Source organism: Macaca thibetana, chromosome X (genome assembly GCF_024542745.1).
Source record: "Macaca thibetana thibetana isolate TM-01 chromosome X, ASM2454274v1, whole genome shotgun sequence".
In the NCBI taxonomy this organism is placed as follows: Eukaryota; Metazoa; Chordata; class Mammalia; order Primates; family Cercopithecidae; genus Macaca; species Macaca thibetana.
Window position 1 is genome coordinate 101,078,712 of NC_065598.1, and position 13,486 is coordinate 101,092,197.

General features: G+C 36.9%; 1 protein-coding gene across 1 annotated transcript in view; it reads left to right on the forward strand.

Moving 5' to 3' along the window:
* IL1RAPL2 (interleukin 1 receptor accessory protein like 2) overlaps nt 1-13,486 on the forward strand; it is a 604,886-nt gene that overhangs the window by 308,558 nt on the left and 282,842 nt on the right. The window contains exon 4 of the mRNA XM_050775873.1: nt 5,234-5,308. Within this exon, the coding sequence (XP_050631830.1) occupies nt 5,234-5,308 (75 nt within the window). The remainder of the gene's footprint in view (nt 1-5,233; nt 5,309-13,486) is intronic.

Consider the following 13,486-nt stretch of genomic DNA (forward strand, 5'->3'; position numbering starts at 1 on the left):
GCAATTGTGAATGGAAGTTCATTCCTGATTTGGCTCTCTGTTTGTCTGTTACTGGTGTATAAGAATGCTTGTGATTTTTGCACATTAATTTTGTATCCTGAGACTTTGCTGAAGTTGCTTATCAGCTTAAGGAGATTTTGGGCTGAGTTGATGGGGTTTTCTAAATATACAATCATGTCATCTGCAAAGAGGGACAATTTGACTTCTTCTTTTCCTAACTGAATACCCTTTATTTCTTTCTCTTGCCTGATTGCCCTAGCCAGAACTTCCAACACTATGTTGAATAGGAGTGGTGAGAGAGGGCATCCCTGTCTTGTGCCAGTTTTCAAAGGGAATTTTTCCAGTTTTTGCCCATTCAGTATGATATTGGCTGTGGGTTTGTCATAAATAGCTCTTATTATTTTGAGGTACGTTCAATCAATACCGAATTTATTGAGCGTTTTTAGCATGAAGGGCTGTTGAATTTTGTCAAAAGCCTTTTCTGCATCTATTGAGATAATTATGTGGTTCTTGTCTTTGGTTCTGTTTATATGCTGGATTATGTTTATTGATTTGCGAATGTTGAACCAGCCTTGCATCCCAGGGATGAAGCCCACTTGATCATGGTGGATAAGCTTTTTGATGTGTTGCTGAATCTGGTTTGCCAGTATTTTATTGAGGATTTTTGCATCGATGTTCATCAGGGATATTGGTCTAAAATTCTCTTTTTTGTTTTGTCTCTGCCAGGCTTTGGTATCAGGATGATGTTGGCCTCATAAAATGAGTTAGGGAGGATTCCCTCTTTTTCTATTGATTGGAATAGTTTCAGAAGGAATGGTACCAGCTCCTCCTTGTACCTCTGGTAGAATTCAGCTGTGAATCCATCTGTTCCTGGACTTTTCTTGGTTGGTAGGCTATTAATTATTGCCTCAATTTCAGAGCCTGCTATTGGTCTATTCAGGGATTCAACTTCTTCCTGGTTTAGTCTTGGAAGAGTGTAAGTGTCCAGGAAATTATCCATTTCTTCTAGATTTTCTAGTTTATTTGCGTAGAGGTATTCATAGTATTCTCTGATGGTAGTTTGTATTTCTGTGGGGTCGGTGGTGATATCCCCTTTATCATTTTTTATTGCATGGATTTGATTCTTCTCTCTTTTCTTCTTTATTAGTCTTGCTAGCGGTCTGTCAATTTTGTTGATCTTTTCAAAAAACCAACTCCTGGATTCATTGATTTTTTGGAGGGTTTTTTGTGTCTCTGTCTCCTTCAGTTCTGCTCTGATCTTAGTTATTTCTTGCCTTCTGCTAGCTTTTGAATGTATTTGCTCTTGTTCTCTAGTTCTGTTAATTGTGTTGTTAGAGTGTCAATTTTAGATCTTTCCTGCTTTCTCTTGTGGGCATTTAGTGCTATAAATTTCCCTCTACACACTGCTTTAAATGTGTCCCAGAGATTCTGGTATGTTGTATCTATGTTCTCATTGGTTTCAAAGAACATCTTTATTTCTGCCTTCATTTTGTTATGTACCCAGTAGTCATTCAGGAGCAGGTTGTTCAGTTTCCATGTAGTTGAGCGGTTTTGATTGAGTTTCTTAGTCCTGAGTTCTAGTTTGATTGCACTGTGGTCTGAGAGACAGTTTGTTATAATTTCTGTTCTTGTACATTTGCTGAGGAGTGCTTTACTTCCAATTATGTGGTCAATTTTGGAATAAGTGCTATGTGGTGCTGAGAAGAACGTATATTCTGTTGATTTGGGGTGGAGAGTTCTATAGATGTCTATTAGGTCTGCTTGCTGCAGAGATGAGTTCAATTCCTGGATATCCTTGTTAACTTTCTGTCTCGTTGATCTGTCTAATGTTGACAGTGGAGTGTTGAAGTCTCCCATTATTATTGTATGGGAGTCTAAGTCTCTTTGTAAGTCTCTAAGGACTTGCTTTATGAATCTGGGTGCTCCTGTATTGGGTGCTTATATATTTAGGATAGTTAGCTCTTCCTGTTGAATTGATCCTTTTACCATTATGTAATGGCCTTCTTTGTGTCTTTTGATCTTTGATGGTTTAAAGTCTGTTTTATCAGAGACTAGTATTGCAACCCCCGCTTTTTTTGTTCTCCATTTTCTTGGTAAATCTTCCTCCATCCCTTTATTTTGAGCCTATGTATGTCTCTGCATGTGAGATGGGTCTCCTGAATACAGCAGACTGATGGATCATGACTCTTTATCCAGTTTGCCAGTCTGTGTCTTTTAATTGGAGCATTTAGTCCATTTACATTTAAGGTTAATATTGTTATGTGTGAACTTGATCCTGCCATTATGATATTAACTGGTTATTTTGCTTGTTAGTTGATGCAGTTTCTTCCTAGCCTAAATGGTCTTTACATTTTGGCATGTTTTTGCAATGGCTGATACCGGTTGTTCCTTTCCATGTTTAGTGCTTCCTTCAGGGTCTCTTATAAGGCAGGCCTAGTGGTGACAAAATCTCTAAGCATTTGCTTATCTGTAAAGGATTTTATTTCTCCTTCACTTATGATACTTAGTTTGGCTGGATATGAAATTCTGGGTTGAAAATTCTTTTCTTTAAGAATGTTGAATATTGGCCCCCACTCTCTTCTGGCTTGTAGAGTTTCTGCCGAGAGATCTGCTGTTAGTCTGATGGGCTTCCCTTTGTGGGTAACCCGACCTTTCTCTCTGGCTGCCCTTAAGATTTTTTCCTTCATTTCACCTTTGGTGAATCTGGCAATTATGTGTCTTGGAGTTGCTCTTCTCAAGGAGTCTTTGTGGCGTTCTCTGTATTTCCTGGATTTGAATGTTGGCCTGCCCTACTAGGTTGGGGAAGTTCTCCTGGATGATATCCTGAAGAGTGTTTTCCAACTTGGTTCCATTTTCCCCCTCACTTTCAGGCACTCCAATCAGACGTAGATTTGGTGTTTTTACATAATCCCATACTTCTTGCAGGCTTTGTTCATTTCTTTTTCTTCTTTTACTTTTGGTTTCTCTTCTCGCTTCATTTCATTCATTTGATCCTCAATCGCTGATACTCTTTTTTCCAGTTGATGGAGTCGGTTACTGAAGCTTGTGCATTTGTCACGTATTTCTCGTGTCATGGTTTTCATCTCTTTCATTTCGTTTATGACCTTCTCTGCATTAATTACTCTAGCCATCAATTCTTCCACTTTTTTTTCAAGATTTTTAGTTTCTTTGCGCTGGGTACGTAATTCCTCCTTTAGCTCTGAGAAGTTTGATGGACTGAAGCCTTCTTCTCTCATCTCATCAAAGTCATTCTCCGTCCAGCTTTGATCCGTTGCTGGCGATGAGCTGCGCTCCTTTGCCAGGGGAGATGCGCTCTTATTTTTTGAATTTCCAGCTTTTCTGCCCTGCTTTTTCCCCATCTTTGTGGTTTTATCTGCCTCTGGTCTTTGATGATGGTGATGTACTGATGGGGTTTTGGTATAGGTGTCCTTCCTGTTTGATAGTTTTCCTTCTAACAGTCAGGACCCTCAGCTGTAGGTCTGTTGGAGATTGCTTGAGGTCCACTCCAGACCCTGTTTGCCTGGGTATCAGCAGCAGAGGCTGCAGAAGATAGAATATTGCTGAACAGCGAGTGTACCTGTCTGATTCTTGCTTTGGACGCTTCCTCTCAGGGGTGTACTCCACCCTGTGAGGTGTGGGGTGTCAGACTGCCCCTAGTGGGGGACGTCTCCCAGTTAGGCTACTCAGGGGTCAGGGACCCAGTTGAGCAGGCAGTCTGTCCCTTCTCAGATCTCAACCTCCGTGTTGTGAGATCCACTGCTCTCTTCAAAGCTGTCAGACAGAGTCGTTTGCGTCTGCAGAGGTTTCTGCTGCTTTTGTTGTTGTTTACTGTGCCCTGTCCCCAGAGGTGTAGTCTACAGAGACAGGCAGGTTTCCTTGAGCTGCTGTGAGCTCCACCCAGTTCGAGCTTCCCAGCGGCTTTGTTTACCTACTTAAGCCTCAGCAATGGCGGGTACCCCTCCCCCAGCCTCGCTGCTGCCTTGCCACGAGATCGCAGACTGCTGTGCTAGCAATGAGGGAGGCTCCGTGGGCGTGAGACCCTCCCGGCCAGGTGTGGGATATAATCTCCTGGTGTGCCTGTTTGCTTAAAGCGCAGTATTGGGGTGGGAGTTACCCGATTTTCCAGGTGTTGTGTGTCTCAGTTCCCCTGGCTAGTAAAAGGGATTCCGTTTCCCGTTGCGCTTCCCAGGTGAGGCGAAGCCTCGCCCTGCTTCAGCTCTCGCTGGTCGGGCTGCAGCAGCTGACCAGCACCGATTGTCCGGCCCTCCCTAGTGAGATGAACCCAGTACCTCAGTTGAAAATGCAGAAATCACCGGTCTTCTGTGTCGCTCGTGCTGGGATTTGGAGACTGGAGCTGTTCCTATTCGGCCATCTTGCTCCGCCCACCTTCCTGATAATCTTTTGAAAATCCTTTTGAGAATCTTCTGAGAATCTTTTCTTCTTTACTCTCTGCCTTTCCAAATCTTCTCTATCCCTTAATTTTCATATGAAGATCCATTCTCTTCATAAAACTTTCCTCAAACCTTCCAGCCAATATTGACCTCTCCTTTCCCCATTTCTTTACCACCTATATATAGCCTTGTAGTTCAAATGCTATATTCTATGTTCTATTCTCTATTATAGTGTGCTAATCCTGTGTTCATAGTCCTGTATTATAAATTGAGGGCAAAGATAAAGACTTTGCTTTCTTTCCCTTTAGTACCTAGCACAAGACTTGGAGTATAAAACATGCTTAATTTGTATTTTTGATCAATTATCCTAATGAAGATATCATTGCTTTATCATATTGTTTTGGAGGTTACAGTGGAGAGTGGGGGATAATTCAGAGGTTTAGAAGATCCATGTCACTAAAAATGTCCATTAGGGTAATATTTCATTGAGAATACCACTACAAAGCATATATGAGGATTTCCTATTTCTCAATTATACTTTAAAAATATATATTTCTTTATACTTACAAATTTATAAAAACCACCCAAAATAGTCCATTTGTTTCATCTTGTTGGAAAATGTAGTTGTCAAAATGTCCTATTTACACTGAATCAATGGTGCACTAAATGTGCTGGGAAATGGATATTGTATGGATAAAGTAACAACCCAAGTAGGAACACTGTCTAATAAATGTTTACACACCATCAAGTCTACAAACATTAAATATCATACATGATAGAATCTTTCTCATCTTGTAATTTATCTCAATTTTTCCATTACTTTCTTTCATTTTCTCTTCTAGCTTTACTCACAGACAAGCCTCCTAAGCCATTGTTCCCCATGGAGAATCAGCCAAGTGTTATAGATGTCCAGCTGGGTAAGTCCCCTCCTTGGAATAACACTTCCTAAACTTGCCCTCTCTTAACAGATGGGGAAAATTGCATGAAACAGGAAAGGTTTATTGCCGCTGTTATTACATGCAAATCAATTTGTGTTCTGCTCGTTTTTAACCCTGGAGTTCAGTGCAATAGCAGTTTAAGGAAACTAGTTTGTATTGCATCAAAAAATGGTAATACTAATTAGTTACACTGGGTATTAAGTGTGCTGTATGACAGAGCTTTTTAACTCTGTGATTGATAGATTCATGAGTGTCTTGCATTGGTGATTGTTACAGAAAATTTTTCATACATGTCAGCCAAAATTTTTATTTGGACAGCATTAACTCCTGGAGACCAAGCATTTCTTAAAATAAAATACAGGCCTTTGGTTTAGCCTTTAAAATTATTTGATAATATTATTTTCAATATCACAATCCAGGGCCATTTAAAACTTGTTTTTAGGTTGGGATCCTGAATCAATCATATGATGTTGGGAAAAGTGACAAGTTGACTTATGAGTGCTACTGTCCTTGTACACACTCAAATAAGGACACAAGGTATTGCACCTCTTTTTAGAGATCCTACTGCTAATCCTTGTAATTTTAAGTACTGTAAGCTAAAAACTCAGAGACCTGCTAGGATCTCTTTCAAATTGTGGCCTTTAATTTAAATCATGTCCTTTAACATTTGCAAGATTTCATCTGTCTTAGATTTCATTCTAGTATTCTAAATTTCTTCAATTTTAAACAGAGGAACCACAAGATAACTGAGTAAATATGCTTTAAATGTATTGGGCTTACACTGAATATATGATTTATTGATATTTGTGACCATAGTGGTCTCTATCCATTATACAGCCAGGGAAGACAAATTGATCCCAATTTTCACTCACTTAGAAAGGTTTTTGTTGTTATTTAATTTTTAATTATTGTGGGTACCTAATAGGTGTGTAAATTTATAGAGTACATGAAATTTTTTGATACAGGCATACAATGTATAATAATCACATCAGGGTGAATGGGGTGTCCATCACCTCAAACATTTATTCTTTCTTTGTGTTATAAACAGTCTGGTTATAATATTTTAGTTATTTTAAGATGCACAATAAATTATTGTTGACTGTAGTCACCCTGTTGTGCTATTAAATACTAGAACTTACTTATTCTAACTATATTTGCATGCCCATTAACCATTCCTACTTCCACCACACCCAAAACCTTCCTAGCCTCTGATAACTATCATTCTACTCTCTATCTCCATGAGTTCAATTGTTTTAATTTTTTAGTTCCCCAAAATAAGTGCGAACATGTGAAATTCGTCTTTCTGTGCATGGTTCATTTCACTTAATGTAATGGCCTCCAGTTTCATCCATGTTGTTGCAAATCACTGGATCTCATTCTTTTTTTATGACTGAATAGTATTCCATTGTGTATATGTACCACATTTTCTTTATCCATTTGTCTGTTGATGAACACTTAGGTTGTTTCCAAATCTTGGCTATTGTGAATAGTGCTGTAATAAACATGGGAGTACAGATATCTCTTTGATATAATGATTTCCTTTCTTTTGGGTATATGCCTAGCCGTGGGATTGCAGGATCATCTGGTAGCTCTATTTTTAGTTTATTGAGGAACCTCCAAACCGTTCTCCACAGTGGCTGTACTAATTTACATTCCCACTAACAGTGGACATTTGGGTTCCCTTTGCTCCATATCCTCTCCAGCATTTGTTATTGCCTCTCTTTTGGATGAAAGCCATTTTGATTAGGGTGAGACGATATCTCCTTGTAGTTTTTGGAAGTTTTGACTAAACTTTTGATCCTTATAATTCAACTGGAATTGTTGGAAACTTATTTATGTCTTGAAAATAAGAGAGAGAAAATTGTATTCCTAATGTTCACTTTTCCAAAATGAAATATAGCAAATATTAGTTTTTAAATAAACCTAGCAATGTGAGTACCAAAGTTAAACATTTTAAACAAAACAAAAAGAAATTAATAAACATGTTGTTAAGAGTGGACTGTGGAAATGGTGAATATTTAGAAATAATGAAATATTAGACTGTGGCTCTTCTTATGTCCCCATATTGTTTTGCAGTCATTATATTTTGTTAGAGCCAAATCTAGATATGCTGATACCCTTACTGACCATATGATACATTTTACTAACATCTCTCTACCTCGAACTGGGATAAAAATATTCTAAGGGAACTTTGTGGTTCCAGGGGTTACATGGAACCATATGATGGTCTCATATCATTAGTTTCCATGGAAATTCAAGTGGATAAATTGTTTTCATACCAAAACACACATATATATAAAGCAACATTTGCATGATAAAATATACATGATAAGCCCAGGCGTGGTGGCTCATGCTTGTAATCCCAGCACCACTTTGCGAGGCCGAGGAGGGCAGATCACAAGGTCAGGAGATCGAGACCATCCTGATTAACACAGTGAAACCCCGTCTCTACTAAAAATACAAAAAAGTAGCCAGGTGTGGTGGCAGACACCTGTAGTCACAGCTACTCAGGAGGCTGAGGCAGGAGAATGGTGTGAACCCCAGAGGTGAAGCTTGCAGTGAGCTGAGATCATACCACTACACTCCATCCTGGGTGACAGAGTGAGACTCCATCTCAAAAAAAAAAAAAAAAAAGTGCTTGATAAGATTCACAAACAAAATGTGAGTAAATTTTATGTTTGTGGTCCCTGGAGGAATACCTTCTGTACTCTCCTCTGCTATTAGGCACACAACAGCAAAGTTTGAAAAGTACTGATCCAAAGCAAGGAGAAGGACCGTTGTAGAAGATACATTCCATTCAGATTCGCTGGGTGCAACACCTGTATGTACTGTTCAGGACATCTACAAGATGTGTACTTTGTATAAACCTGTATTCTAACATAGATATATATGCCAAAACACCGTACCAAATATTACCATCCTATAAGATTACTAAAATAATTTACTTCCAATTTACATTAGATGTAAGGATGAACTTTTCGGCTTTTAGTTTGTAACGCAGTTGGAAACAACTTTATTGACAGAAAGAGGGAGACCTGTTTATTTTTCATCCCAGAAAGGCTGTTACTCTGAGATGTTAAACAACCATATAATTCAGAGAAAGAAAAGCAAAATCAGTCAAACTAGATCTTTGGCATTTCAAGGAGCACATGACTGATTAATTTTACGTGATTTTAACTCTTTCATGGATTTATTTAGTACCATTTATCCACAATTGGAAATCATTTTATAAGTTGCTCTTATACCTCAATAGTCAGCTGACATTATGAGCACTATAAATGTCAAAGAGCTCCTCTGTGTCAGTGGGAGTTCTGCAGTCAGAATCATGAAACATTAGAAAACACCAGGTGTAAAAAAGATATACAGAAAGATAACTGGGACGATTGGATATCTCTGTCTATGTCTGGAAAACTTGCAGAATTCAGTAAGGTAATGAAAACTTCTGGAAATTGTTTTCCTTCAGTTTCTGAAGTTTATCAAACACATTCAGTTCTGGACATCCTAAAGCTAGAACTGAAATTAGAACTGCCAAGAAATACAAAAATCCAATCCATATGGCTAAACACATTATCAACTTTCAGTTTCCCAAATCCTATTACTTAAAATTTTAGACAACATTGTAGTAGATTAAAGTTGGCCATAGATTTTTGGCTACTCCTAATATCTAAACTTGAGTTTTCATTCTTCACAGTTGACCAATAGAGTGTGGCAAAAGTGATGTTCTGAAATTTTAGAGGCTGAGTCAAAAGAAACTTACAACTTCTGTCCCAGTGTTTTGGTCCACTCTGAAACCACCATGCTGTTTGAAGTTTAAGTTATATAGAGAGGCACTAGAGGATGAGACACAATATGGTGGGAGAGAGAGGTCAACTAGCACCAAGACACCAACATAAGTGAAGAAGATATCTTGGAAGTGGATCCTTCAGCTCTAGCTTCCCTGACTTATGCCATGTAGATCACAGACAAACCACTGAGCTGAACTCTTCTTAAATTTATGAGCCCAAAATTCACGAGCAAAGTAAAGTGGTTGTCATTGGCTATTAAGTTATGGGTAGTTTGTTAAGTAATTAGTAGATAACTTGAACAAACATTAATTAGTTTATCTAGAGCATTATTAATTTTATTTTTCCCATGGACAAGAATTTCATGCAGCAATTTTATGCAAAATGAGACACATTTTAGGAAATATTTGAGTATCAGCTTCAAGGTAGTTTTAGAAAACATGGTCTGGAATAAATGTTCATGTGTTCATTTGAGGGTTACACTCTGTTCTCAGTTCTGAATATTTCTAAAAGAAATTCAGTAAATGAAAAATTTCAGTAGAAATAAATACTTTTCATGCAGGGAGTTGGCATCAGTACAGATATTTTGTTATGTCTCTAGAGGAAAATAAACATCTTGACTTTCTCTCTCCTATAGTGTAAGCCATTAGTCATTTGCAAAGTTCTAGAAATTTACATACGTTTTTGCTGACTTGGTGATGACAGTTTGGTTGTTGCTAAATTGTGTTCACCTTGTAATACTGAAAGAAGGTTAATTTTCACTAAATAACCATATATTTTGAGATGATAAACACATTCTTAACAAAATAATCTGAAAACTATTGCTCTCGCAAAAAAAGTCTATGTAACTACTAAAGTTCCCTGTGGTAATGTATGATATATAAAAGATAAAACAATGTACAACACACACATGCAAAATTCCAATTTGATCCTGTTATCCTTTATTTTTTCTCTCGCTGAAGGTAAATTTAGCTTTAAATTTGAGAAATAAACCTTGACTATACCAAGGCTAATTCTTTTCTTAGCAGTTGAAAAAAATATATTTTCAGTAATTTTTTCTAAGTAAAACAGCACTGTATTACAATATACAAAGTTATTTTACACCGTTAATACCAATTTATTAAAATATTGTAAGGACATGTGCCCCATTTGAAATATATTCATGCTACGTAGACCCTTTTTATAAACTACTTCTTTTCATGAGACCCAAATGCATGCTTTACAAACTGTAACATACTCCTGAAAGCTTTGAAAAAGTCATGAACACATTTGCATGAAAGATTTGAGATCTGCTATCTAATTTTAATTAAAGGTGAGTTTGAAAATGTGCTCTGTTCTTCTGACTGATGATGATAATTTTCTTTTCTTTTCTCTTTCTTTCTTTCTTTCTTTCTTTCTTTCTTTCTTTCTTTCTTTCTTTCTTTCCTTCCTTCCTTCCTTCCTTCCTTCCTTCCTTCCTTCCTTCCTTCCTTCCTTCCTTCCTTCCTTCCTTCCTTCCTTCCTTCCTTCCTTCCTTCCTTCCTTCCTTCCTTTCCTTCTTTCTTTCTTTCTTTCTTTCTTTCTTTCTTTCTTTCTTTCTTTCTTTCTTTCTTTCTTTCTTTCTTTCTTTCTTTCTTTCTTTCTTTCTTTCTTTCTTTCTTTCTTTCTTTCTTTCTTTCTTTCTTTTTAAGATGGAGCCTTGCTCTGTCACTCAGGCTGGAGTGCAGTGGCATGATCTCGACTCACTGCAAACTCTGCCTCCCCAGTTCAGGTGATTCTCCTGTCTCAGCCTCCCAAGAAGCTGGAATCACAGTCACGTGCCACCACGTCCAGCTAATTTTTGTATTTTTAGTAGAGATTGGGTTTCGCTGTGTTGGCCAGGCTGGTCTCAAACTCCTGACCTCAGGTGATCCACCCGCCTCGGCCTCCCAAAGTGCTGGTATTACAGGTGTGAGCCATAGAGCCTGGCCGATAATTTTCTTTTTGGCAGTTTCTTAAAACTTAAAATAAGCTAGACAGCATTATGCAGAAAACACATATAAACATTTACTTTCTCTTTTTGTATGAATCAAAAAGGAGGCCTGGGGGACCTAAGGTAGATCAGAAAAACTCAGACAAGTAGAACAGTCCAAGCTAATTGGGTTACTTTGGATGTTTCAAAAAGCCAGTAGTTCATCTCTAGGCAAATGTGATCCAGTATAAAAGATTCTTTTTTTCTATTCTCATTCAGAATTTATTTTATTTTTACAGGCTATTCAAATTCATATTTCATGAGTGTGTTATGTGCTATTGGCTCAAACTTTCTCCATGTGTGTAAGAAGTGTTAATCTTCATCAGAAATCAATTTCCCTAACATATCACTTTCTACTGAAAATTATATCATATTCCGTAAGAAATCAGTGTAAAAGACTCTACAAGGGAATATATCAAAATATAACATTTAATTCAATACTCAGGACTAGAAGGCAAAACAAATACCTAATTTAATCCCAAATTAGGAAATTAGCTATTCAACCAAATCTATGTTTTTTATAAAACATTATTTACCTAAAAACATTTATTGAGTTCTTACTGGATGCCAGCATGTTAGATCCTGAAGATATAGAGGTGAATTAAATGAGTTTCTTGGCCTTAAGGAGTTCTCAATCTAGCGGGGAAACAGATGTGCATAAGTAGAATTGCATCGCATATGAGAACTGTGAAACGAGGGAAAAAGGAAAATGATTTTTCTTGTGGCAGGACCTCATATACTAAAGGTTCTCCGTGCTTAGGCTTTCACTAAATACAATGACAAAACTCTGCAGCTTCAACCAATTACTAGATTTATCTAAAACTAATTAAGAATGACCAAGAATAGAACCTTTTGAAATCATAAATTGTCCACCATTTGCTTTAATGTGGCAAATACTAAAAATGGAAATTTATGATACCCTTGAATCAATTCAGTTTAACAAAATTAGTCAACTCCTTCTAAAGTTGAAATAAAAAGAACAATCCAAAGCAAGTCACCAACTGAGCTAAATGTCAAACCAGAATTATTGTTAATACAAATAGTAGTACATGATTATTTCATTAGCTGGAGTCATAACTCGGTATATGAATTGTGTGTATAATGGTGGAAGCAAGAGATTTTTAAAGTTTTTTATATTATATTCTTACCCTCTTAGTTTCAAATAACTCCTTAAAACTTACGTAATACTGAATAACCAAACACTATGGAGACTTTGGAGAGTAAGAAGGAGGGTATTATGAACTTACTCAGCTTTCTTGGCACACATAATTGGAGCTAGTTCATGGCAGAATTTCCTCACCCTTATAGACATTCTAGGGTTAGTGAGTTGTTTCCGAAAGATCTATTTATTCAGGATAACATGCACAAGCTTAGCATGAGCTACCCCAAACTGAAAACCATTCTATTGCCCAGATTATATAACATGTGCATTATTTATACCTTTGGAAAATCTGGGCCAAGCCTTTTCCTTAAGAGTTGGCTGTAGTATTAATGAGTGAGACTGAAACTGGTTCCCTTATTGTCTAAGTTTCTGTAACAGCTGTGCTTGTTTTGAGATTTTTTTAAGAATGAAATGGGAAAAAAGTTAACAGTTTACTAAATAGTGTCTGATTATAATCTAACAATGTGATTACGAACGTCTCTTAAATAGCATGATTGTTAACCAGTCCTCTATGCATACATTGGTGTTTGGGGGCATTGCTTAGGCTTATGTCTTATTGAGATACTGATACAAGTTTGATGGTGTTTCATCATATTTTTAAAAAGCCAAAACCATGATTTCATATATTTGGAACAAAAATTATTTGATAATTTACTAGGTACTAGGCACTAAAATGGGCATTTACACATACACTATCTTATTCCTCATAAGAGCTCAAAGTAGTAGATATTGTTGAATTATTTTGCAGATGAGGAAACGTAACCGCAGACAGGTGAAATAGCTTACATGATGTTACATAATTAGTAAGTGACAAAGATGGGATTTCAACAAGATCTGTTTCACTCCAAAGTTTTTTCTTTTTATTATAGCACACTGGGTATGGTAACATTATCTAGACCCCAAACTCTGTCCTAGGATAAAACTATCATTCTAATAAGGACAGCTAAATAATATTAACAACTTTAGCAATTATTATTTAATAACAGCTCTACTATTACAAATAATGTTATTACTCTACTTAGTATTATAATTTAATAACATTTCTAGTACTGCTAAAAATTGTAATTATTATAATAATTTTTTAATAATAGTTCTACTAATGATAATTATTATTTGTAGTAATAGTATCAGTAGTAGTAGTAGCAGTAGTGGTGGTGGTGGTGGTGGTGGAGCTGTCACTTATTGATTGCTTACAAGGTACTAGGCACTATATTAAATACTTT